Source organism: Mesoplodon densirostris, chromosome 4, assembly GCF_025265405.1.
Source record: "Mesoplodon densirostris isolate mMesDen1 chromosome 4, mMesDen1 primary haplotype, whole genome shotgun sequence".
Taxonomy (NCBI): Eukaryota; Metazoa; Chordata; class Mammalia; order Artiodactyla; family Ziphiidae; genus Mesoplodon; species Mesoplodon densirostris.
This window is the reverse complement of record NC_082664.1, coordinates 184,009,003-184,036,832: the sequence shown is the minus strand read 5'-3', so window position 1 is coordinate 184,036,832 and position 27,830 is coordinate 184,009,003. Positions and strand designations below refer to the sequence as shown.

Genomic DNA, 27,830 nt, shown 5'->3' with positions numbered 1-27,830 from the left:
ATAGAGTGAAATAAGTCAGAAAGAGAAAAACAAATACTGTAACCTAACACATATATCTGGCATCTTAAAAAAAAAATGCTTCTGAAGAACCTAGGGGCAGGACAGGAATAAAGACGCAGACGTAGGGAATGGACTTGAGGACACGGGGAGGGGGAAGGGTAAGCTGGGACGAAGTGAGAAGAGTGGCATGGACATATATACACTACCAAACGTAAAACAGATAGCTAGTGGGAAGCAGCCACATAGCACAGGGCGATCAGCTTGGTGCTCTGTGACCACCTAGAGGGGTGAGATAGGGAGGGTGGAAGCGAGACGCAAGAGGGAAGGGATATGGGGATATATGTATACATATAGCTGATTCACTTTGTTATAAAGCAGAAACTAACACACCATTGTAAAGCATTTATACTCCAATAAAGATGTTAAAAATAAAAAAGAAGAAAACCTAACAGTCGCACGTGCACGCGCGCGCGTGTGTGTGTGTGAGTACAGATGAACTCTCTGGCATGCTTGCTCACCGTCTCTCCACTCCTTCTGTCTCTCTCCCCCCTCCCCCCCCCCCCTTTTTTTTTAAGAAATTAAATTTGTAGTTAAAAACCTCCCCCCAAAGATGGCTCCAAGCCCAAATGTGCTTTCACTGGGGAATTTTACCAAACATTTAAAAAAATAATAATAATAATTCTACAGAAACTCCCCAGAGAAATGAAGAGAAGAGAAGGAAACAGCTCCCAACACGTTTTATGAATATAGCATTACCTTGATACAAAAGCAGACAAAAACATCGTAAGAAAACTGCAGGCCCGGTAACTGAATGGAGTGTTATACAAAAGACTAATATGTCACGACTTAGTGGAGTTTGTGCTGGGAATGGAGAGGCTCATTCAACATTCAAAAATCAATCCATATGAGTCAGCATTTCAACAGATCAAGTGACAGAAAACATAAAATCATCTCAACTGATGCAGACAAAAACCACTTGACAAAATTCAACATCAGTTCATGACAAATACTTTCAGCAAACTAATAATAGAATGGAATTTTCTGAATTTGCTAAAGGTATCTGTTAAAAAACCTGTAGCTAGTATCGTACTTCCTGGTGAAGGACTGAATACTGTCTCAGTAAGAAGGAGGACAAAGCACCACTACCACATTCGCCATCACGCTGGGGAGCCTGGAGTGAGGGAGGAGGAGATACAATAAGGCAAGAAGTAAAAATTGCCTGCAAAGAAGGAACAAAACTGTCTCTATTCACAGATAACAGGATTAACTATTCCTGCAAAGTGTCAAGGAATCTACAAAATAGATACTAGGAATTTCCTTCAGCACTGGGGAATGACATCTGCATACAGTACCATTTCACAGAAACCCATGATTAATTCTATCTGCATGAGGCCAAGCTTTCCCCACCCTCTTTTCCTTTGGAAGATTCTAGGGAGTGGCTATTTCCTTTCCATAATCACCAACTATCATTAGTTGCTTCTGTGATTAATTTTTCTTCTTCCCTGGATTAGTATTCAGACTCATAACTTATCCTCATCTATCTCCCCTTCCTCAGCCCCAAGGAAAGGGTTTTTTTTTTTATTTTATTTTTATTGTTAGCACCTATAGGAAAGAAAAAAAGGCAGGGTTTATCCTACTTTTTCCTTTCAATTAGATCCCATAGAGAAAACCAAAAGTTACACAGTTGTAATAATAACTCCTGGACTAGAGAGGGTCATCTAGATTTAAGGGGACGTACGAAATCACACTATCTCTGCCCTTTCATCACAAAGTACACCTCACCTCGGGTGCAGGGCAGGTATGCGACAGGGATGGGAGAGACTCTGCAGGGCCCGGTGCTGCTGAGGGGCGGCTCGGGGCAGGGGTGGGCGAGGACAGGGGCAGGAGGTCCAAGCAGCCCGAGAACGAGGCAACAGGACTTGGAACTGGGGAAGGCTTGGGCTTTCGCTCGCTCAGCTACACAAGGAGGGAGGCTGGGGCGCTGTAAGCTCTCCAGTCAACAAAAAGACCTACGGAGAACATTCTTCCAGGTGGGGCTGGAGAGGGGGTGAGGGTCCAGTATACACAGACTAGAAGAAGAGGGCACGGTCAATAAAGGAAACCTTGGAGTGTGTGAATATGTATGTCTAAATAGTGCAAACAGTGGGGATATCTGACGATGCCATGATCCCCTCCAGAGCCACTGGATGTGAGAAACTCCATCATTTCCTACTGGTCACCGACCGTCTGTTACGAACATGCTGTTACCTTCAGAGGACCCCATCTTAATAAAAAGGGTGATTCTTCAGCTTTTCCACCTATTCTCATCCCCGTAACTGTCATCTTCAGTTTATAAAGGCACAATTAACAAGAGATAGACTCTAGGCTCCAAATTTTCCCCCCAAATCACTGGATTTGATCCTTGGAGCCTATACACCTGTCACCACACTTTTAAAGAAACACAAACAAGGGTGGGGTGGGGGCACGGAGGTTGTGTCTGCTCCTATCTTAAAGGCTGGACAAGACGTCTGCTAGGATGTTAATGCGAATGAGACCAATATTTATGGAAATCCCCCATGTACTTACTTTTCGCAGTTTTGCTAACTGCCTAGCTTTAAACGCCCCAGAACTTCATCAAAGATCTGGACCCGTAGGAAGTGTATACCATGACTGCCGCTTCCAAACGAATCAAAAGAAACGCGATTACATTAAACTGTTTCATGTCTATTACTTCGTTGCCCCGAAATGCTGAACACATTGTGATGGTGTTTGCCCTTCCCTCTCCCACGGAGGGTCCAGTAAGTTGCCAACGCCGTGGCCCAGAGGTCTTGAAAGTCTCCTCGATGTCATAGGTACAAAAAGACTAAAGGTTTCACTTTAGAGGCTGAACAAAAGGTGTTAAGATGAGATTTTTTGAGCTTGAACATTTCCAGCATTCTTCTCTTTGAAGTTAAATTCCCACCGTCTCACTTATTTCCTCAGCATCACACGCAAAACAATCACTTACCAACCAAGACAACGAGTCTGTAGTTCTCATTCATCTGCCGTCGATAGGGTGTCACCTCCTCGTAAGTGGGCACATCCGCTGTGTCGTACTGGTCACTCTTCTTGCACTCATACATGGATTTATTTGTTTTCTTATCTTTTCTACTAAGACGGAAACTTCTTCTAAAACCAGCTGCAAATACAAAAAACTATTTTTAGCAATTAGAACTAAAAAAAGAGACCCCACCACAATACGGAAAGAAAACACCCTCCAAGTTGGGCTGGATTTTATTCACCACAATATCATTACAAGTGCACTTAGTAATAAAGGTAAATAGATGTTCCACTATTTCATTAAAACAACTGATAAGAGAATCATCTAACATTTAATTATATAGTTATAATATCATAAATTTTATTTGGTTCCAAACCATAAAGAATTCTTTTCCGAAATCAGGAACCAAAATAACTACGTTACAAAACAAAATAAGGAGGTCAGACACCATAAAGAAAATTTTTCACAGACTGATTGATGAACACATTTGATTAGAAAAAGTTAAAAGCACTAAAAACACTTTAAATATAAATGCTGAATTTTCCCACTCAGAAATACTAGAATCTTTTATGCTATATTCTGAGCACAGCCTAACAACATACCTGTGCCACAGACAGCATCTATTGTTAAATAGAAAGAAAACTAAAGTTACAGAGACCACAGTGTCAAACAGGCCCCTGCACAGATCAGGCAGATAGAACCTACCTGTCACTAAGAGCAAGTGACTTAACTGCTATGAGACCCCAGGGGGTGGAGTAAATGACCAAGCCCCAAGTTCTTTTTCTCCTACGGAAATTCTATGCTTTTATAATTTGAAGGCTACTGAAATTTGGAAATAAGTTTCAGAGCCACAAGTGTGCACTCTTATGAATAGGCCATGTCATCTTTTATTAAACAGCTTTTCAAGTATTTAAATAAATTTCCTGTCTGCTTAAACGGTCCCCTCCAGCTCACCACTGTCACTTGAAATGCTGGCTTAGAAAAGCAGCTGCAAAAGTTCCTTTTCTCAGTCAACTCCCATTTCATTCTGCTTCTGCTTCATGTTGTTATATCATTCTAGTTTTATGCCTTTTCTAGAATAGTGATATTTACCACACACACCATTCAAGAATTCTTGGCCTAACCAACACTCTCAAAATACAGACTTTAAAGGGAGGGAAAACAGCCTGCTTATTAAAATATGATATATATTCTATATCAGCTCCGTAGTACAAAACAAGACCCAAGTGTATTATAAAAGGTATAAAAATAGATTCTCTTTAAAAGAATACTGATCAAATTTGATAAACAGGAAAAAACTTTAATAAAGGTATTTTATAATAAAACATAATAATGTAATAACTGATCTGTGTGAATTTTAGGGTACATGAAAAATAAATATTACTATTGGATTTAAAAATTAATAATATTCAAAATAAAGGCAATATGAAAAAATAACTATCAATGACCATGGAGTTATATCACTCACCTTATGGACTCACAGTTTAATAAAAATCAATCAAGATATTAAGAATGGAGCGATAAAAGTTCATCTGATAGTATGTTCCTGGGACCCACCAAGAATCACTCTCATCTTGAGAAGATGAATTATTTGAGGGAAAAGATTTACAAAGAATGTGAAACAAGGAAGACAACTGCTCTAAAGCTCTCTTATCAAAGACAAAAGGAAAAAGCAAACAGACTAAATGATGAAACGCATTATCATCTTACAAAGAAAGATGCGATTCGAGGGACCGGAAAGGGGAACTGTGACACCCTGGTCCTGTGATGAAGAGAAGGTGTGTGGATTCTAGGATGTCACCTGCAGAGACAAGTCACACTTGTATGACAAGGGCCAGAGGACAGACTGTCTTTATGTTTTGTCTCTTTGGTATCCTTGGGTGCTGGGATGCACTCATGAGAACCTGGGAAAAGGACCCTCAGGTCTGAGTCCTCCAGCACCACACCAGCAGTTGCCGAGATTCTACAACCGCCCGGATGCTTACGTGGTCCTCAGACAATCACATCTTCCTAATTTGCAGATTAGTAACACCATCCCAGCCCCTCCCCACCACTGTCGCCTGCGACCTCTGGCCCGGACTGGGATCCAGTATAAGGTCGTTTCCAGTTTGGCACAGAAATTACATGTTAGCTGTTCTAACTTTGCGATTCTGGCCTGTCAGGGTTCTAATTCCATGTTCCCACAGACCTTGTAGGACTTGCAGGTAAAACTAAAAATTCCTTCACAATTATTCCTTGTATGGAGGGAGGGCTTTCCTCAAGTCACTACAAATGTCTGGCACAGAAATGGATCTAAGACATAAATGCCTCATCCACAATGAACCTAAAAGTGAAAACCGGGAAAATCCCTGATCCACGAATCTCAGCTAAATCCTGAACTTCAGTGAACGTGCTTACCTAATGGCGTCTTTATGATTAACTGAAGTTTTCACTTCATCATAAACAATAATGAGATAGTGGGAGAAAGAGAGAAGGGAACCAGATTTCTAATGTGAGATCTCGATGGACATCAGGGATGGAGGACCCTGGTCTACAGGATGGCTTGGTGATGCGAGCTGTACAGCGCTTGGTACAGAATAGGTGCTTGATCAAAGTAAAAAGTAAATTTTCAAAACAGAATTTTAAAAAGGCAACCCCCAAAACTCTACTATCATTCCTGCTTCATTTTCTTAACATAAATTTCAACAAAGAAAGCAGGACGCATATGGTACTTTCACAAGAGAAATGTTAAGAGGCAGACAAAAGGACAAAACACTGCATCCATGGAGGCTCAGAGCTGGAAGCAGCCCTGGGGAGCGTCGGAGCTGCTCGGCCCCTGCGCTCGGGCCAGCGCATCAGGGATGTCACCACGTGCGCCCACGCACCACGACACGGCCCTGACCTCGCTCACATGTTTTCCAGGTGGCCACGACCAGGCAAGTGGAATTCCCACAGGTTCTGAGGCTTGAGTACCTTGGCCCTGTGCCTCATTTACAAAACGAAGGGAAAAGTCAGCCAGGTCCATACGGATCCAATCGGAGCTCCCTGAGTGTTAAAGGCTCAGACTGGAGGGGGACAGGCCTGGGTCCCTGGCTTACTTACTAACTGGGTGACTTGCCAACTGTTTAAAAACTTCTCTAAGGCTCATTTCTCAGCTTTAACATAAGGATACTGTCAACTCCACACAGGGTTATTAAGGTTAAACTATCCATGTGAAGCATTCGCTCAGTGCCTAGCATATGGCAAATGCCTTACAGACTAGACAGAGATCAGTACCTGACTACGTCCCACCTGAACTTAAAGTCCTCGAAGGCAGGAACATGCTGTGTCCCCTGTGTTCCCACAGCACATGTCTAGCAAGAACGGGAAAAACAAATTAAGGGGCTTATATGTTTTTAATTGGGTAATGCTACAAAAGACACAAAATAGTAAAGCCAGATTTAAATATGATAAATATTAAAAGTACCTTATTAAAGTGGTAAGGCATTTTTAAAGAAATAAAACAAAGACTTAAGTGTACATTAACTATCCTTTCATTTTGTTTTAGATACTCCTTCTAGGGCTGTGCTACTTCTGTTCCTATATTTAAATCTAGAAAGCATCCCTCCGTCCTGTCCTCCTTACCCATGATCCCTCACTTCCTCAACACACACACCTATATATATGGTCCATATTTACACCACACATTTACACACACACATATGCATACATATGCACACACGCATATACACATGTACACACATATATGTGCATACACAAAAACAGAGTCAGAAAACAAGAAAAGAAAAATCCCCAACCCAGGACAACAGAGGATATGACAAAAGGTATGAAATCCAGAATACTTAACTTGCCTCTCAGATAAAAGCAAAACCAAACCAGGTGGCCAGAGGTAATGGCACATTGGGCCTGCCGTTCAAGGCAGCAAAGAGACTGTAACTTTCAAACTTCAGTGACACAGGGAGTGACGCGTCAGCACACCTTGGTTAAGTCTAAGCCTAAAGGAGAGTGACCTTTATGTCAGGAAAAGGGGTTAATAATTTCTGGCCTTCAGGTCTTAGGCGGTTCTCTTATTAAAAGGATGACCAAGAACGTGCACTTAAGCTGAAAGCGAGCAGAAGGTTCTTTCCAATGAATGTGAATAAATAACCTAGAACGTATTTAATTCTAGTTCGTTTTCTGTGCACAAGTCTTAGCAAAAGCTGGCTTTTAAAAAGAAGGAGCAGGAAAGGAGCAGTAACAAGGAATTTGGCGTAAGGGAACAGTTTCGTACGAAATGTATTTTTCCTTATATCTCACATTTTTGTAATTTATAATTGGCTCAACATTTTTACGGACAGGCTTTTTCCAGGGCTCTTACCCACAGCTGCTAACGATTTGTGTTTTTAAAGGAACAGCGTGTTTACTTTATTACAATAGGAAAGTGGCTTCACAGTGAGACTGCAGCTGCAGGTCAGCCCTTCATCACACGGAGACGCTTCTTATCTAATAGTTTCCAGCAGGAATAATTTAGGATGACTTGTTAACTTATTTAGTTGTATGGTTCTGTTTTAAAGTAAATTTACTTTTTATTATAAAAGATGACATTTAAGTTGCTTGTTATTTGCTCCTTATTTCAACAAGACAGCAATAAACATCCCTGTACATTCCTGTTACTCTATGTCACTGATGACTTCATTAGGGCAAATTGCAAGAAGCTTGACAGATCTTGTCCAAATGCTTCTCAGACTGGTTAACAACAGTGTACATTTCCAAGTACAACTGCCCGTATTACCATTCTTTCATTAAAGGACTTCTAACCATTTAAAAATCTTTAGTGATTTGACAAGTGAAAAACTGTGTATCATTTCATTTTAACTGTTAGTAAAGCTGAACTCTGCTTCACGTTTATTACTCATTTGCATTTATTTCTTCTGTAAATTGTTGGTTAATACATGTTGATCACTTTTTGATTGGGGTCTCCATAAATATACATACACATACATGTATCTTTTAAGGTCACAGCCCTTGGCCCTATTTGTTGCAAAGACTTTTTAAGATCTTCAGTTTTGGGCCTCCCTGGTGGCGCAAGTGGTTGAGAGTCCGCCTGCTGATGCGGGGGATACGGGTTCGTGCCCCGGTCTGGGAGGATCCCATATGCCGCGGAGCGGCTGGGCCCGTGAGCCATGGCCGCTGAGCCTGCGCGTCCGGAGCCTGTGCTCCGCAACGGGGGAGGCCACAACAGTGAGAGGCCCGCGTACCGCAAAAAAAAAAAAAAAAAAAAAAGATCTTCAGTTTTCCTTTTCAAAGAAATTTTAAAGGTTTATGTATTTGAATCTGTGAACTTCTTTTGTTTGTCATTTCTTCCACTGCTTTTATGACTTTCCTACCCTTTAGTCTGATAAATACCCAAATTTTCTTAAATTAAAAAAAATAGGTTACATGGCTTTACACTTAATTTTTAAAATCCATCTGGAATTACTCAGCTGTGATTATGAGATCAAGCTCGTGAGGTGAGGCTGTAACTTTATAGTTTTCTAAGTAATTAACCAGTGGTCCCAGAAATACTTACTGAACAATCCTTTTCCTACTTTATATGAATACATACTTTGTACTGAAGCACCAGATAGTTAATTATGATGTCATGACCAGAAAAAGGTGATTCTTGGTCTGAGTTTCGATCCTTCCCTTATTAGTCATATTAATACCAAAACAACAGAAGAAGTGGGGGTGCTAGTGGGTTATTTGTTGAGAACTTACTGGATGACAGACACCATCTGAAGCACTTACGTGCGTTAGTTCATTTAACTCTCACAGCAACGTATGAGGCAGGTGTAACAATCTACAGGTTTAAGTAACTCTTCTTTTAGTGTCAGAAAAAGAAAACAATTGCCAAAGCCTTGGCTCAAATATTAAAAGATGAAAGAAAGTCAAGAAGAAAGTCTGAAATGTTATTCCACACACATAGATGTATGAGAGAAAAACTGGTGAGCCTTCAGTGACTTTATGAAATAACTTAACAGGAAAAAATTATCAAAGAGAAGCAGCAGTTTAATTTAGGGATTAAAAATTATAAAAGCTCTTTTTTTGTTAGAAGATATTTTTCAAGTTAAATATATTTTTGATACTCCTCTGTACTTAAGATGATGTGTAAAATACAAAATATATAAAACAGTGTCACTGCCCTCAAAGAGTTCCTGATCTACTAGGAGAACAGAAATTATTCCAAATACTTGTAATTTAAGGGTTTTCACAACATAGGCTCAGGAGTAGAAACTAAGGTTTTTTAGCAAGTACTTCTAATCTGATTTGACTTTGACATTTCTCTTAAGTAAGAAAAAAAAAGTTAAACTCAGGCAGTTGTGATTTGGTTATTTTCAAAGTTACTTCACTATATTTATTGATATAACACCATTCATCAAAAGGGTATTAAATCTAATGCTTACATATGTGAATTAAGACTCATTTGGTATTAAAATTAGCTTCAAATTGTAGATAAATATTATGCCTAACCATCCCATAACTTCAAATGTTAGTGATATTTTTAATAGTAAAAAAAAAAACTTGAAGCATCCAAAATATACAAAGTATGGGAATGATTAATTATGAAACACCTTTTCAAAGAAATGGGGCTGAAGACACTGCTATATTTAAAATACATAACCAACAAAAATCTGCTGTATAGGACAGGGAATGCTGCTCAATGTTCTGTAATAATCTAAATGGGAAAAGAACTTGAAAGGAATAGATACATGTATATATATAACTGAATCACTTTGCTGTACACCTGAAACTAACACAACAGTGTTAATCAACTATGCCCCAATATAGAATAAAATATTAAAAAAACCCTATACGGCACCATTAGAATTGCATTTGATATACTAATAAATGGAAAAAACTGGACATATACAACAGTCATAGTTATACTATGAGTTTTACTTTTACTAATATAAAAATTGGTATGGATACAGAAAAAAGTATAAAAGCAGACAATGATTGTATTAGGGAAAGAGGGCTGTAGGCAACTATTTTGTCCTATTTTTTTAAAAGTTTCCATAATATTACATAATTTTACAATTAAAAAAAAAAAAACACAGACAAAAACACCAAACAAATGAAATCCGGTACTGGTAGTTGTATTTGTGTGGTTATACCAACATATAACAGAAAATACGTTTTGCCTGTGTCTCAGAGGCAGGTTCCAGTCATCTGTATTTTGAAATGATTATGGTAATAGATCAAAGTTTTATATTCTTAAAGGTTAGAAATAGCCAATAAATTAAAATACTTAAAAAGCAATGAAAGTAAAAACAATGGAAAAATTTTTTAATGAGAATACAGTATAAAAACTAAAGATCAAAGGTCAAGGAAAATAAATAGAGAACCAGCAGTCTCACCTAAGAAGTGAAAATGGTAAAAGAGAAGCAGTCTGGGTTTTGAAAACTTACAACTAATCAAATTGATAGGAAATTTTTTTTAAATCACAAATTTTTATCATATTCTTTGGCTCCCATAAATAACTTCAGTGTAAATTTTTATAAATAGCTATCATTTTAATGATCTTACTTTTTCATAAAATTTTGACATTTATGATGACATTTTATAAAAAAAAATACACGATCATCTTATGGGCAGTCATCTCCATTACCACAAAAGCCCCCCACCCCCATCAGAGCCAAGGTAACTCACCACCAACACCAAGAGCCTCAAAAATCACAAGTGTGAACGAGAGTGCGACCTGCCTTTCTGTTAACTACAAGAAAATAAATCCTATTGTGTGACCGCTTGGACTTTTCAAATGGCACAGTTTCCATCTTTGGTTACATTTCTGTAACCAATCTGATATAATAACATCAGATATTATGCATCCCCAAGGTTTTAAAGAATATAAGCTCTTAATATGTTAAATGTTACAGATGTTGGTAGATTGGGAAAAGAAGAGTTTCAGTGAAAGCTGCTTGAATTATAACAGAGCAATATCGGTCACAGGCACCGCAAAAATTAAGGATCTTTAGAAGGGTCCACTCTAAACTTCCTGATTTTTTGAAGAAATACATTTATTTTAACACAATCAAGAAAAGTGCTTAGTTTCTTAAAAGAAGGTAAAAATAATCATTTTAATTATTTTTTTCTCACCTTAAATATACTAAAATGTGCTTTTCAAAAAAAAAATTGGGAGAACTGCCAAAAATGTTGGGTGAAAGTTATTCTCTTAAAACAATGGATTAATTTGACCAATCAAATATTTAATGAGTTCAATAGGCACCTTAACAAGGAAGAGGGACTCCCCTGGTGGCGCAGTGGTTAAGAACCTGCCTGCCAATGCTAGTGACAAGGGTTTGAGCCCTGGTCCGGGAAGATCCCACATGCTGTGGAGCAACTAAGCCCATGCACCACAACTACTGAGCCTGCGCACTAGAGCCCGTGAGCCGCAACTACTGAGCCCATGCACCACAACTACTGAAGCCCGCGTGCCTAGAGCCCGTGCTCCACAACAAGAGAAGCCACCGAAATGAGAAGCCCGCGCACCGCCGCAAAGAGTAGCCCCCGCTCACCACAACTAGAGAAAGCCCCGTGTGCAGCAACGAAAACCCAATGCAGACAAAAATAAATAAATAAAATAAATAAATAAATATATCAAAAAAAAGGAAGAGAAAAATATTACTATGAATGAACTTTCAAAGAAGACTTTAAAAAAACTCATGTAGACATTAATAAAAACTAAGCGGCTGGGAATTATTATAAAACAAGAGGCTCCTGACAACAAAATGTTGGAAATTTCCATTAAAATAAACATTTTGAATATAATGCCAATCTTGTTATAATGATATAAATCATAAGAGACATATAAAGACTATGTAGTAACATTATCCTAAGACAAACTTATTGTTGAAGTGATGCTCCCATAGTATGTCCATCATAAAATTATCCCAAAGACAGATAATTAAGAACATCTTAAAACAACAAACAAGTAAAAATCTTGGGAGGAAGTTTAAATTGAAAAGCAACGCGAACAGTAAACTATAAAAGTTACTGAGATCTGGAGTGGCTGGATTAGTCACCTTCTACATCCATCTTATAAAACAGTGGGTGGGGGGAGAAACCTAAGTGTTATTATGGATTATATTAACTAGCCATACATATGCTAATTTTGTATATAAAGGGGGAAATGGCTTTCAAACAAGGAAAATTCACCTCTGGAATGTCACAGATACAAAAGTTGCTTTCAGTATAAAGAAATGTTCAAATACCATAATTACCCTTGAATCATTCAACTCATCTCCAGCTAAAAATAAAAATAGAAATCAAAGTACCTAATGAAATCATGGAAGCTAACATAAAATATCAATTTGCAATTTCCAAGAAAAAAAATTACCTAGGTCTTAAAAAGTTTTCCTGATACCATCAACAATGTATTTTTAAAGCACAGCACAGCATTACCATTAAAAAAAAAAAAAGAAAAACCACATGAGAATTTAATCTTCTTCCAGCCAGCTAATAAAGAAATGAGTTCTAACTTACTCTTTCAAAATTATGAGAAAATACAGTATGCACACATAAAAATTAATATAAAAATATAATTCTGAAAGGGGTAAAATTGGATTTGAAATTTTAATGTATTTTCTTAAGTTGAGTCTATGCAACCTAAAATTCTCCAAGCAGAAATGGTTTCTTTCTGTCCGAGAAAATATTTCCAAGTAGTATTCCAGACATGTCAAGATTACGCAGAGTTCTTTCTTGTTCAAGAAATAACCTGTACCACTTTTGAAAGAATGCTTCTAAATGTTCTCTTTGTATAAATTTTATTTTTTTGGAAAAAATATTAAGGCAGTAAATTTTGACATAGCTGTAGTTACCTACATAACATTCGTTAATAAAATGACTGAATATTGGAACAAATGGGAATTTTTGCTAGATTTATAAAATAGGCAATGTAACTAGAGGCTCACTGGTGTTTAAACACTGGACAAATAAGAGACAGGATTAGGAAGAAACACAGAAGTAGAGATGGATAAATAATAGCTTTTAAAAGAAATAACAGCAAATGGATGGTTTACTTTTTATTGAACTTTATGGTAAACACTTTAGTTAAACAGAAAGAACAGTTTTAACTTATAGAAGTCCCCAAACTGATCTTGTTTTAAAAAAATGCATGACATGCTCCAGCAGTGGCAGAAGGGGAGAAAAACTGATGATTTTTCAGGAGATCATTTGCAACAAATTATGTTTGAAGACAGATGCATGATAAGCAGTTCTTTGTGAATTGTTTGTAACACAATTTCTATAATGAACTACACAGAGCAAAAACATTCTGCAATTCTTACCAATTAAAGAAAAAACCAATTACTCTTCACATGGACTATTTTGTATTGTAGTAGGAAAAAGGAGAGAGAATCTTTAAAGCTTGCGCTTCTACCACTGAGAAGGAATTACCCTTTGGAAGCCAGCATATGCGCGCGTGCACAGACACACAGACCAAAAACACTAACTTTCACACCATCCACCAAAGTGCACAGACACACAGACCAAAAACACTAACTTTCACACCATCCACCAAAGCTAAAGGAAGTTGTCGAGAGCTTACAGCAGGAAATGAATTACTTCAAATAATTCATGTGTGTGGGTATATATACATGTGCATATACCTTATGTATATGGTATATGTGTGCATGTACACACACACACACACACTTTCAAAGGTGCAACTTCTGCAATTCATATTTACAGCATATTATCAATTTACCTTCACTTTATTAATTTTATGCAAACAATACACAACTTACACTGCCTAGTCAGTGAGCTTTTTCCTTCCACTAGTAACAGCCAAACCTCTTTTATTGATAAATATGCTGAACTTTAAGAAATCCAGCGTGTTACGCTACAAACTGGTGTACATTCATATTAGTGATGGCTCACTAAATATGGTTTTAAGATATAATTCTTATACAAACATTCATTCAATTATTGGAGTGTTACAATGTTACTTTTTCAAAAGAGTCAACTTTGATCATTTTGACATGGAATGTATTTTTCAAAAATGTAACCAGTCATCAGGGAAAGGGCTACTTATATATGCTGTTTTGTGTTTGATTTTACGCACATCAGAGAAAGTGAAAATAATCAAATGTATTCACTGCGTATAGGCCTCATTTAGATCAACAGGGACCCTGGGCATTCCCATTTTGGGGTCCAAGGGTATTCTGTCTGCACGGTAATCCCTCCTGCTTCTCTTCTCCTTCTGTGGACTCAGGAGATACAGTGTAGAGGCAGATGAGGGGCAAGGCGAAGGGTCTCAGAAACTCCTCTATTTAAACAGTCCTTGGAAAAGACCTCATGAGATGGCAGCATTTCTCGGAACTCCCATGGCTATGTTCCAGAGTGGTCCTAGAACCAGAGAAGGTGCCCTGTGCTGAAGGTGGATGCAGGCGCATCCTGTGCACATATGTGTTCTGTCAGATGAGGTGCGCTACCGCCTATCTGTGAACGTAGTGGCACAGGCTGGGATCTGATGTTACCAGAATACTATGGGTGTTTCGTAGGACAGGCAGTAATTGACTGAAACATCACAAATCCATTCCATGTTGTTGACTTGTACGGTTTAAAATACTTCTTTTAGTGAGGGAAACATTTGATGTGGAAGACATATTAAATCTCCAAAGGGTAAATTTTTCCTCATTGCAATAATTACCACAGATATAGGTAAAGTAGAATAACAGAATGGAGAATGTGACGGTTAATCTTATGTGTCAGCTTGGCTGGGCCACAGTGCCCAGACGGTCAAACATTATTCTGGATGCTTCTCTAAAGGTGTTTCTTGGATAAGGTTAGCATTTAGATCAGGAGACTTGGAATAAAGCAGCTTACTTTCCATTATGTGGGTGGGCCTTATCCAATCAGCTGAAGGCCTTAACAGAAAAGAGACTAACCTCTCCCTGAGCAAGAAGGATTTCTGCAACTGTAACAGGGAGGAGATAAATCGGACTCCACATTGGATCTGTTTCTTTTACTTTAACCTTTGCTTTTCGTTGCTTTTGTTGTTATAATCATACACAATGGCCTGCCTCAGGGAACCCTGCCCACCTGTTAATGGCTGCAAGAAAAAAGAAACTAACACGTCCCCTCCCCGAGGCTGGTCATTTCAGGAGATGTTTGAAAGCCTGATGGCCCTTTTACTTTACTCCCTCACCACCTCGCCCTCTGATTCTATGAAAGGAACTGGCAACCAGACCCCTATAAGATGGTGTTTCAGAGACACTAGTCTGCCATCTTCTCCATCTGCGGGCTTTCCAAATGAAGTCGTCTTCCTTGCCTCAGCACCTCGTCTCCGATTCGCTGGCCTGTCGTGCAGCGAGCAGAGAGAGCTTGGACTCGGTAACACCAGCAGACGCCTTTGGGCTCAAACTGCAACTCTTCCCTGGGTCTCCAGTCTGCCCCCTACCCTGCAGACTTTGATTTATCAAGCCTCCACAATCACAGGATCCAATTCCTTAAAATCTCTATGTGTACATGCGTGTGTGTATGTGTGTGTGAGTATGTACACACAGTCTGTTGCCCGACTAATACAAACGATTAGGAGGGAAATATTAAAATTTTAGAATATCGCTTCCTAGTTAGTGGAGAAATTAATTGCAACATTTCAGCATCCCTTAAAATAGAGAAAAGCAATAAAAATCAAAATTTGGTTCTTTGAAAGGATCAATAAAACTGACAAACTGTTACCTATCCAAATTACTAAAATTAGGAATGAACATTACTACTGACCTTGAAGAAATAAAAAATATTATAAAAACAAATTAGATAATCTAGATGAAATGGACAAATTATTAGAGAGACACAAACAAAATCTGAACAGATTCTTACAAGCAAAGAGACTGAATTAGTAATCAAAAAACTTCCCACAAAGAAAAGCCCAGGACCAGATGGCTTCACTGGTGAATTCAATCAAATGTTTAGAGAATAATTAACAAAATACTTTACAAATATTTTGAAAAAATACGAGTAGGCAACACTTCACACCTCATTGTATGAGGCCAGTATCATCCTGATACCAAAATCAGACAAAGATATCACAAGAAAAAAAAATCTACAGACCAATATCCTTTATGAATATGCATGCAAAATCCTCAAAATACTAGCAACTCAAATTCAACAACATATTGAAAAGGATTATATACCATAAGCAAGTGGGATCTACCCTAGGAATGCAAGGTCAACGTATGAAATCAATCAATGTTTACACTACATTAGTAGAGTGAAGGAAAAAAGCTACATGGTCATCCCAATTGGTGCAGAAAAAGGGATGTCTATATACAAAATGAAGTAATCTTCAAACAGAGATAGTTTTACGACTTCTTTTCCAGTCTGGGGGCCTTTTCTTTCTTTTCCTTGCCTAACTGCTGTAGAACCTCCAGTATCACGTCAAGTAAAGGGGCAAGAATGGACATCCTTGTCTAGTTTCTGCTCACAGGGGGAGAAGATCAGCCTTTCACCATGAAGTATGCTGTTAGCAGATGCCCTTTATCAGGTTGGGGAAATTCCCTTCCATTCTTAGTTTGTTCAGTTTTTATCACAAAAGGGCGTTGGATTTTGTCAAATGCTTTTTGACCCAACCAAGCTAGCAAAACTGCTCACCCAGGCTGCTGCTAACTCCCACACTGCAAAGTCAATGGTCAGTTCTCTTTTTCTCTTCTTTGACTTATCAGCAACATTTGTCAGAGGTGATCGCTTCTTCCTCCCTGAAGTGTTATTTTTACTTTGCTCCTAAAAAGTCCCACTCCCGGTTTTTCTTCTACTTACCTCACTTTGGGTTCTCTTCTTGCCTGTATCCCCACTCACTCCCTGGTGATCTCATCTGGCTTCACAGCTTTCAATTTGATCTAATATCGACAACTCCAAAATCAAGAGCCTCAGTGCAAGAGCCGCCCCTGCAATCACCTATCCGACATCTCTATTTGACGTCTTAAACGCGACCTATCCCAACGCAATTCCGGAGACTCTCCCCACCCCAATACCCTCCTCTGCTGTCTGGACCAGCTCAGCAAACGGTCACTCCACCCTTGAAGTCACTAAGCTCATCCCTGATTCTCCAACTGGTCTGAAAATCCTGTCAGTTCTATCTGAAGGTACATCCAGAGTCTGCTGTCTTCTCCCCACCTCCACCTATGGCATCTTGGTTCGAGCTGCGGTCACTTCTTGCCTGGATGACACACAGCTGCCCGCTTCTGCCCTTGCTCTCAGCAGATCAGCCCGGGTGACCCTGAAGTCCAGGTCAGGGCAGGTCACTGCTTTGCTCCAACCCCTCCGTGATTTCCCATCTCACACAGACTAAGGGTGAAGAAGCGGGCTCAGCGCCCCTCGCACCAGCATCCTGTTACCTCGCCAGCCTCGGTTCCTGTCGCCGTCTCCTTTCTTCACTCTGCTCCGGCCACACTGCTCTCCTCCCTGCTTCACAGACGTTTCAGGGCCCTGTCTGAACGGTCAAGCTCCTTCCGTGACCACCCTGGTGAAACAGGCGTGTCCTCGCCTGCCCCGGCGCCCATTCCTGCTTCACTTTTCTTCATGGCACTTCTCACCATCGGATGCATCGTATAATTTATTTAGCTACCTGTCTCCACCCCACCCCCTTACAGAAGCGCTATGAAAGGGGGTCTGTTTGGATCTCTGTTGAAACGCCAGCACCCAGAACAGTCCGGAACATAACAGGCGCTCAATAAATATTAGGAAAAAACGCTAGGAATAGCCTTCTAAGAAAGTTTTATTCTGCAAATACCAGAAGAAACTGTTAACCAGAGCTAAAGTGGGCGTCTCTTGATGGAGGACACAGCACTAAGCACGAAGAGGGAAGGGGGCTCCTGTCTGCGGCCGCAACACTTCTGATGCTACTTGACTCTGCAAACAACTTATTAAATAGAGCCGTGGGAAACTGCTGACATTCTAATGCCTTTTGACCTACAAAAAACAGCAATTTCACATGCTTCAACCTAACGTACATATTACTTTGATAAAAGTATAAATTAAAATTTTTTAATAATTTTGGTGTGGGGAATACAAACGAAAACTCAGAAGACAAAGGAAAGAATTCACAGATTTGACTATGCAAAAATTAAAATGTCTACATGATGATAAACTTGGCCTTAAAAAAAGGTAAAATGCAACCAAAAGACCAGAAGAAAATGCAGACAGCAGAGAGAGGGTTAATATTCATGCTACAGAAAGGGCTCGTCACATTAACAGGAGACTGATAAAGAACCTGATAGAAAAAGATAGGTAGAGATAGGATTATTCAAGGGGAAAAAAGAAGAAAAGCTAATAAAAAGCCACAGTATTGCATGAAGTCACTATATTTAAAGGTGTTTAACAAATAATACTTTTACCAAAAAACAGCTTTGCCATAAATGTTAGCATGCTGCTTATGACATTGCTTTTAAAAATGCATAAAGAGGGCCTCCCTGGTGGCGCAAGTGGTTGGGAGTCCGCCTGCCGATGCAGGGGATACGGGTTCGTGCCCCGGTCTGGGAGGATCCCATATGCCGCGGAGCGGCTGGGCCCGTGAGCCATGGCCGCTGAGCCTGCGCGTCCGGAGCCTGTGCTCCGCAGCGGGGGAGGCCACAACAGTGAGAGGCCCGCATACCGCAAAAAAAAAAAAAAAAAAAAAAAAAAATGCATAAAGATCTGCAGCATTTTGAGGGTTTGACTTTTGAGGGGGAAAAACAATTCCACAAAACAGTCAATTTGCTCAGTCTATTTGTAACAAAGTAACTCTTTAATACTACAAAAAATAACCAGAGAACTACCATCAAACTTGTGTATTCTGAAAAAGAAACAATTTCCGATCTGTGGTCATTAGTTGAAGGGCTTCCTTAAAAGAAAAACTTTCATCAGAAACACTATTAATTTCTGTATCCTATTATGTCATATCTTTTTTTTAAATAAACTTTTTAAAAAAATTAATTTATTTATTTATGGCTGCATTAAGTCTTCATTGCTGCACACGTGCTTTCTCTAGTTGCAGCGAGCGGGGGCTACTCTTGGTTGCAGTGGGGGGCTTCTCATTGCAGTGGCTTCTCTTGTTGAGGCGCACGTGCTTCAGTAGTTGAGGCGCGCGGGCTCAGTAGTTGTGGCTTGCGGGCTCTAGAGCGCAGGCTCAGTAGTTGTGGTGCGTGGGCTTAGTTGATCCACGGCCTGTGGGATCTTCCCAGATCAGGGCTCGAACACATGTCCCCTGCACTGGCAGGCTGATTCTTAACCACTGCACCACCAGTGAAGCCCCATATCCTTTTTTTAACACAAAGTCATCTTACTGTATGCTTCTCTTCTCAGGTATCTGCCCTCAGCTGTAGCTAAATGAACTTCTAGGTACCTTGAATCTGCGGATCTCTTGCTGCACATGCATCAGAACAAGCATTTAGACCAGAAAGAAAAGATGGCATAATGCACATCTACTAAAACATGTCGACCATGCTTTCCTCTTGGCCACAGTCAGGTATGGAAAGGAAAACTCGTTTCCAAGACCAGGAGCTGAATGGAGTCGACAGCGAGGCTCTATAATCAGAGTTTGTAAAATCCAAAAGCCAACAGAAGCTAGACGGCAGAAGAATCTTCGACTGCATTCTGTCAATGCATTTTGTACAACGTTACTCCTCCGAAGAACTAGGTGGTTCCATTTTCCCGTAACTGCTCTTTGGTTATTTTTTTTTTCGCCACGTTTGAGGACAGGGATACAAAGAAATACTTCACTATTATAGTACAAGCATCGACACGACTGCTGGGGAGTGTTGGGGGACCCGTCTCAGTGCTGGCCAGCCCACAGAGCGGCAGGGCCGTGTTCATTTAAGGGGTCCCTTGTAACTCAGCCCCAGCTAATTCTTAACACTGTGAAATGAAGGCTTAGTTTGGTCAAATCTTTTGTCAAAGGAGCCAGAAACTTTTACATGAAATTTCTCATATTTGTGGGTCTAACAAAAATATATCCTTTGCCTAAACACAGCCTGAAGACTGTCTGTGAGCTCCCCAGGTTGACACCAAGTGTTACATGATTTATGATATTCCCATTTTACCTGGATGGTGCCCTAGTTTCATCCGTAATTGGGGGGTGCAGAGTGGTGTCTTGGAAGGACAAAGCCCTCTAGGTTTTCCAAAGAAATCTTTTCCTGGGAGCTGGGGTATCTGCATGGTTCACTTCACCCCCTAACGCCAAACTCCTTAATCTAAGTGATTAAGACCCCATGGTCTTAATTATACTCAATCTCATCTGCTTTGGGGCTTTGCCCAACGAACTACTTCCTATCTCAGAATTTCAATCCTTTATCATCAGTCCCTCATCTCTGCGACAGAAGTGCTCCGATTATCCTCTCCCACTAAACACTCCTAACCCTCGACAACACAAACCACCACGGACTCAGCTGACCTCTGCCTTCCCCGTCTACTCTTACTTGCAAGGCTTTGGCTCCCAGTAAAGTCATTGCTCAGACGCAGCCAGCAGCTACGAGTTTCCAGATGCAGCGGCATTTTATCAGAACTCATTCCCTTTGAAGCCCATCATGCTGGCCAACTTCGCTTTTGTACTCCAATGCATATTTACTGATTAAATATTAATTTTATAAAACTCTACATTCTATAAGAGAGATGTAAATTAAAACCCAGATTTCATTCCTCGGATAAAATTTTATCCAAAGAATAAGTGCAAAAACCAGGCAAAACGTTCATAAAATGTGTGAAGTTACTTGGCCCGTCACTGAGGATCTCACGTTATCGAGCGCCGTGCTGATTGTGCAGTGCTATCGTCTACGTGGCACCCAAACTTAAATGCGCCCTGTGCTCTGCAACAGTCTCCTCCGTCCATGCTCCTGCCTCTACCCTCGTCCTCTGGTCTAACTGTAATTCCACCTAACCCCCGGCGCCAGTTCTAGCATCACCTCTTGTGGGGCTGAGTCCTCACCGCCACAGGCGGCCACAATCACTCCTTCTGAATTACAGCTTTATGTGACGTTCATCAAATAACGCTGCCTTATGCCACAGTTCTTCCCTGGATGGATATATACTTACCACCTAACAGACCAAAGATAAGCCCTGAAAGTTGGGGAGAATAGGTGTCCCTCTTTCTATTTTGGAGAGAGGCAGAAGCTTGCAGTGACGGCCTCTCCCAGTCTGCCAACTCCTGGCCAGCCCCTCCCACGCCGACCGTGGCCTGGCCACGAGACTTGTTCTGCCCAGTGGCCCATCAGAGGATGTGATGTGAGCAGAGGCTTCACAGCACTTACACACTGGAGATGGTTTTCTCTGCTGTTCTCCAGAACCCTGAGACCAACACGTGGGTAGCTTACTGGAGGCTGAAGAGCTACGTGGAACAGAAACAAGTTCGCCCAGCGAGCACTCCTGTCCACCAGGCCAACCAGACCCCAGCCAGACAGCCAGACTGCAGCAATCCACCATGCTGACACAGAGCAGAACCACCCAGCTGACCACAGAAACAGGAGAATAATAAATGCTTGCTGTTTGAAAAGCCATTAAGTTTTCCAAAATTGTAAGGGCGGGGATCAATCGATACAGAGTATGTGGCACACTGTATTGTACTGAAATAAGAGAAGAACTATTGAAATTGTAACCTCTTTCTGATCATCCAGTTCTCTCCGTAAATTATAGTTTTTCTAGCCTAAAAATTAGAATACCCTATATTCTACATGGTTTTTTGCGTGTTTTTTTTTTTAATTTGTTTTGTAGAATGAAAAGCTATGGGGCAGGGGCTTCCCTGGTGACGTAGTGGTTGGGAATCCGCCTGCCGATGCAGGGGACACGGGTTCGTGCCCCGGTCCGGGAAGATCCCACATGCCTTGGAGCAGCTGGGCCCGTGAGCCATGGCTGCTGAGCCTGTGCGTCCGGAGCCTGTGCTCCGCATCGGGAGAGGCCACAGCAGTGAGAGGCCCGCGTACCGCAAAAAAAAAAAAAAAAACGCTATGGGGCAGCATACTGTAAAAGATACAGTAGGTATTATATCGACATAGATGTACACAGATATACACAGATATAGATACAGTAGGTATTATATCGACATAGATATACATAGATATAGATACAGTAGGTATTATATCGACATAGATGTGGACTTGAAACCAGGATGCACCATTTACTGTCCTTCGTAAATCCTTTAAGCTTTCTGTGCCTCAGTTTCCTTTTTGTAAAGTGGATAAAATACTCCAATCTCACCATATAAGAGATAAGATGCACTAAATACCAAATACAGTACCTGGCACATTTCTTCAATAACCAAGAGACACTATCATCATGTACATAATATTAATCTGAAAATAAGGAGGTTGAAGGCTTTCTCTCTCAAACTGAGTTTCCACACCACTACCTCTCACTACCGCAAGTGGAGAATTTGTCAGTGTTCGAACACACGGCAGAGCGGGGAAAGGTCTGAATGGAGATGAAGATGAAGATGATTCTGATGCCTTTAACAATCTCTGGATATCATGAATTTTGTTTATAACATGCTTGGCATCTCCAAACTGGAAAGTTTCCTTCCAAAACAGATGAGCAAGTTAATCATAAGGCTTAATTGTACTGGAAACTGGTCAGTTGATGGTTATTTGGGGAGTGTTATGGGAATAACAAATCATTAGAAAACAGAACCAAAAAGTTGAAGACATAAGTTATTCAGAAGCTTTGAATAATTCACAGCTAACCAGATAATTTAGAAGAGTCCAGATACAACTAATTCGGTAAACGTACTTAGCATATATAGATGCTTTTTCACCCTCTATCAGAAAATATATGAGGGTTTACAAAACAGAGCATCTGGGAAGCTTCCTGAATAATAAACCAAAGCACACACTGACTTCCTTTATGTCCAACCAATTGAGCCAGTTTAAAATAAAGATTCATGCTACCCCCGCTGATACCAGAGCATGCTAATGAAAATATGCTAATTTAAGACAAAACAGTATAATGGCTTTAAAGAAAGCAACAGAAAGAAAGAAATCCTCTTCCATGACCAATTGCTCACCTAGATAGGTTCCACTGCTGATACCACCATATTCAGCATCTTCTGGATGGAGTGTAAAAGCAGACAGAACAAACGCCAAGAAACAAAGCAGAACAGTTAGAAGCCCAGCCACAGACGCAAAAAAACAAATCACTTCAAACAATCATAAAGCACAGCATAGAACAGACCTCACAATGCTACTCTTAAACATAAAACATTGTGTTTTATATTTAAGTTTACAGTAACATTTGAAACATCATGCAATTCTTTTTTCAAGCTTCTTTGGAAGTGCCTTTACTGCAGTTCCAAGAAAATTATAACAGACTTGCCTGATACATTTATACTTTCACAGTCAAGAAAATTACAACACTTGATCCCCAAAGTAAATTTATTTTTGTAAATCAGGCTCTTTGATAATATGTAAAATATAGCTCTTATTTTGGCTCACTGGAGTAGACAGAAAGGTTAAAGTGAAAATACAGCCTTTCTTTTGATAAAAAGAGAGTCCAGGTGGGGAAGGAATAAAGGCACAGTACTTCTATTTTTATTTTGTTTTAAAAAGATGAACAGATGAAAACATTTTAAAATAAACAATGTGCTATTAATTATTTCCAGGAATTAAATGAATACTGGGTTATGCATATCTTAAAATTTTAATTTAAGTCATGGAGTCCTACTTATTTTAGGCTTCTAATCTTTATATAAATATACTTCTAAAACTAACAGCACAGACTGTGCAGAAATCAAATAGTTGAGAAGACTCTCCTCACATCCTTATGTAATAATAAGTCTGTCAGTGTATCTGAATAACATTGCTTTCTTCATTCATCTTTATTCGAGACTACTGATAGATAAAAACAATGTACTACATTAGAATACTGTGTATATTTCTGCTATATGAAGCAAAAAAAAGTGTACATTTCTTTCAAAAACAAAGTCCAACCACAACTGCTGGTACTGTAATGTTACAATGAAAGTTGGGATATACCATGATCTTTTACAAACTGCTTGCTATGGTCAACTTAATCCTCTACATATGTGTGCTAAACAAAGTTACTAGACTACGCAGGGAAACTTTTATACATGTACCTTTTATTTCCTCTGAGAAGCACAAAAAAAAAAAAGAGGATATGATTAAATGTGTAGAAAACACAATTAAAGTAGGAAGATGTTACATCCAAGGGACAAAAAAAATCCACCTACCACACTCAACTGTTTCCTCATCTTAGAAAAGCCAAAGGAAAAAAACAAACGCATTTTAAATATTTCAAAGTAATTAGTCAATGAATAAATAGAATTTGTGAAAAACTACATTTTAGACTACACGGTAGTTATGGTCTAAAAATAATGTATACACTTAAGCAGTAAAAACACAAAGTCTTCATATAGCTTATTAAATACCCCAAAGGGGAAAATAACCAGGAAAAAATATCAGTATTTTTTTCAAAATAATACCTTCAATAAGGGGATTATTTTTATTTCCATGGAACTGCTCTGTTTCTAAACTAATCTGTTTAGAACTGAGGATATTTCATGATGGAAACAGTGAAAAGAAGTAAACATTTTAGAAACAACAAATTTCGCCTTTAAAATGTCTATATATGCTGTAAATTTAACAATATCTTGGGCCTCCCTGGTGGCGCAGTGGTTGAGAGTCCGCCTGCCGATGCAGGGGACACGGGTTCGTGCCCCGATCTCGGAGGATCCCACATGCCGCGGAGCGGCTGGGCCTGCGAGCCATGGCCGCGGAGCCTGTGTGTCCGGAGCCTGTGCTCCGCAACGGGAGAGGCCACAGCAGTGAGAGGCCCGCGTACAGCAAAAAAAAAACAAAAAAAACAAAAAACAATATCTTGACAATTGTCAACTTATTACACATATGAAATGAATCAGACAGAACCCTTTCTTTTCATTCTGTCTATATTACTTGATGAAAAGTATCTTAAGAAGTAATCTGAAATAATTCTTAAGTTACTAATAAGACAGCATTTTATGAGTTAGGTTTGACCTAGGAGACACATCTTCAGTTGAGGGAGGAGAAAGAACTGGAAATTTAACAGAAGTAAATTGTAACCACAAGTCAAGGTAGGAGATATTTTGCTACACGACCTTACAGAGTGAACAGGACCGATAAGAACAGTTCTCTGCTCACTCCTCTCTTCACGTACAGCACGACAGCCAAAGAAAACACTTAGGAGAAAGTGTGCACAACAACCTATTTTTACTTTTCAAATACCTATGGTCCTTCAAACTGCGTTAGCTCTATCTGGATAGTATTTGCCAAAATGACAAGCAAATCATTATTACTCAGGCTCACAGTATGAGTCACTCAAGTTGTGAGTTTATTTATCCTCATTTCTTAGTAGCTCTGAAATGTCCTGTGCATCTAAAACAAATTAGTAGAAAACAAACAATGAATGATGTGACACAGGATAGCCAAGCCAGGCATCTAGGTAGAAATAACACAAGCTATGTCTAAGACTGATCAACTTGTGATCTCAGACATTTCTGCTGTAAAGTTGATTGTAAAACAGAGTGTATTTTCTGATAGAAACAGCAGGATAGATTGAGTACTGCACTCTTTTTTTTTTTTTTTTTTTTTTTTTTTTTGCAGTACGCAGGCCTCTCACTGCTGTGGCCTCTCCCATTGTGGAGCACAGGCTCTGGACGCGCAGGCTCAGTGGCCATGGCTCACGGGCCCAGCCGCTCCGCAGCATGTGGGATCCTCCCAGACCGGGGCACGAACCCATGTCCCCTGCATTGGCAGGCGGACTCTCAACCACTGTGGCACCAGGGACGCCCGAATATTGCACTCTTGATTAAAGACTCAATGTCACATAAATCAGATGATAAAAGCCATGTCACACACACACACACACACACACACACACACACACACACACACACACACACCCCAAAGCCAATCCACAAAATAAAATCTGTAACTTAAATTACATGTAGTATATGTATATTTCATATTCTAATAAGAGGTCCTAAATAGGCGCCATAAATATACAAAAGAATATTTCCTCCTTGCAGTTCTTAAGTAGGAAGAGAATGGTATTTTTAGCATAATACAACACACACGTAAACATCCAATAGCAAGTATCATGCTTAATAGACATCCAGTAGGAAAAACAAAGGGGGAAAATATACAGAAGGTAAGACCTCAGAAGACAGTTGGGGTATGTGGCAGGCCTTTTCCTTTGGTAAGGCACTGCTGCATGGATGTCAAACGCATAAACTTAATTTTCCAACAACTCTATGAGGTCGGAAGTATTATCCCCATCTTACAGATGGGGAATCAGAGGCAGAGACGGATGGAGCACTCATACGTGGCAAAGCTGGGTTGTGGACCCACGCGGTCTGGCTCCAGAGTCTGAGTTTTGAACTACCATGCTACGCCATCACATCAAAAGTCACTTTTTAATACCTGGAGCTTCAAGCCAGAAAATGCACGTCAGGGGAAAGGTCATTGGAAATAACAAATTTCTTTCAAGTTTCCCGACTACTTCCGTCCACCTTCTGCTGCTCCAGCCTCTGGCCTGCCCCGAAAGAAACATCAACCTCTCAGGTGTTTCTCTGCCAGGAGAGCTGGGGAGGGGCCCTCTCCTCTCCCGGCCGCAGCAAGAGTCCACGCTACGTCATCAAGCACTGACGTGCAGGATGTGACAATTATAAAAAGCACAGAGAGAGGCCAAGGTCACGAAGAGAGAGACTTGCCGGCCTCAGAGAAAGGAGTGTGGAGGCTCGCATGAAAAGCATTTGATGAGCTCTGCGCACCAGGCAGGAGGGACTTTCTCGGTCACTGGAGGTCACCCCGTGTGGGACATGTCTGATACTCCTGACAAGTGGATAAACTGGTCTCTATCAGTGGGACAGTCTTGGGGCAAAGTTAGAGCCCCACTCTAGAAACTGCTTTCTCAGAACCCTCACCCCTCAATGCCATCTCCCCTAAAAGGCTGCAGTGATCCATGACCAAAGACCAGACCCCTAACCGCTGATCAACCCTCTTGCCTGCATGATGTCGGGTCCCCAGAGACCATATGGCTTAAAACCTCTCAGTTGGAAAAGCTAAACACACACCCTGACAGTGTTATCTTTATATATGTAAGGATATCACAGACGAAAAATAAGCAGCAAGAAAAGCCTTTACCTCAACCACCTCATGGTGTAAACTATCAGATGTGCAATTTACAATTTAATTCATCTACACCTCTTTCTCCGTGAGCTGTGATCTCCGGCATCTCCCAAAGAGCGTCAGGGGAAAAAAATATTTCCAGTATTTTTAAAACCCTGTATGTTTCTGTTACACATGATCCCACCAATATTAAGAAAATGTTTGACGAAGTTTTAGATACAGAAATTTAAGAACATAAGCAAGCTATTTGTTCGTTTCTGAATTAACTTTATGTGTGAACACAGTAAATAAACGTTATCTAAGATGCCAGGAAGAAGGTTATTCAACTTGGAAAGTAGTATTACAACAACCTGCAGAGCAATGATATATATAGTGTGCTCAAAAGTTTGGTCTTGGGCTTCCCTGGTGGCGCAGTGGTTGAGAGTCCGCCTGCCGATTCAGGGGACACGGGTTCGTGCCCCGGTTCGGGAAGATTCCACATGCCGTGGAGTGGCTGGGCCCGTGAGCCATGGCCGCTGAGCCTGCGCGTCCGGAGACTGTGCTTCGCAGCGGGAGAGGCCACAGCGGTGAGAGGCCCGCGTGCCGAAAAAAAAAAAAAAAAAAAGTTTGGTCTTCCACACCACTGGTACCATGAAGAATGAATTCACTCTTTTCCTCAACGTTTAAATTCTGTTGTTGGTAGCTTGAGATCTGCAATCCGCAAAATACTTGTCTTTGAGTGAATCTGGTGA

The 27,830-nt window shown here is 40.3% G+C and overlaps 1 protein-coding gene across 2 annotated transcripts in view; it reads right to left on the bottom strand.

Annotated features, from left to right (window-relative positions):
• Positions 1–27,830, bottom strand: part of MPP7 (MAGUK p55 scaffold protein 7) — a 267,458-nt gene that overhangs the window by 50,009 nt on the left and 189,619 nt on the right. For both annotated transcript variants that reach the window (XM_060095513.1, XM_060095514.1), the window contains one exon: positions 2,987–3,157. In XM_060095513.1, coding sequence (XP_059951496.1) covers positions 2,987–3,157 — 171 coding nt within the window. The remainder of the gene's footprint in view (positions 1–2,986; positions 3,158–27,830) is intronic.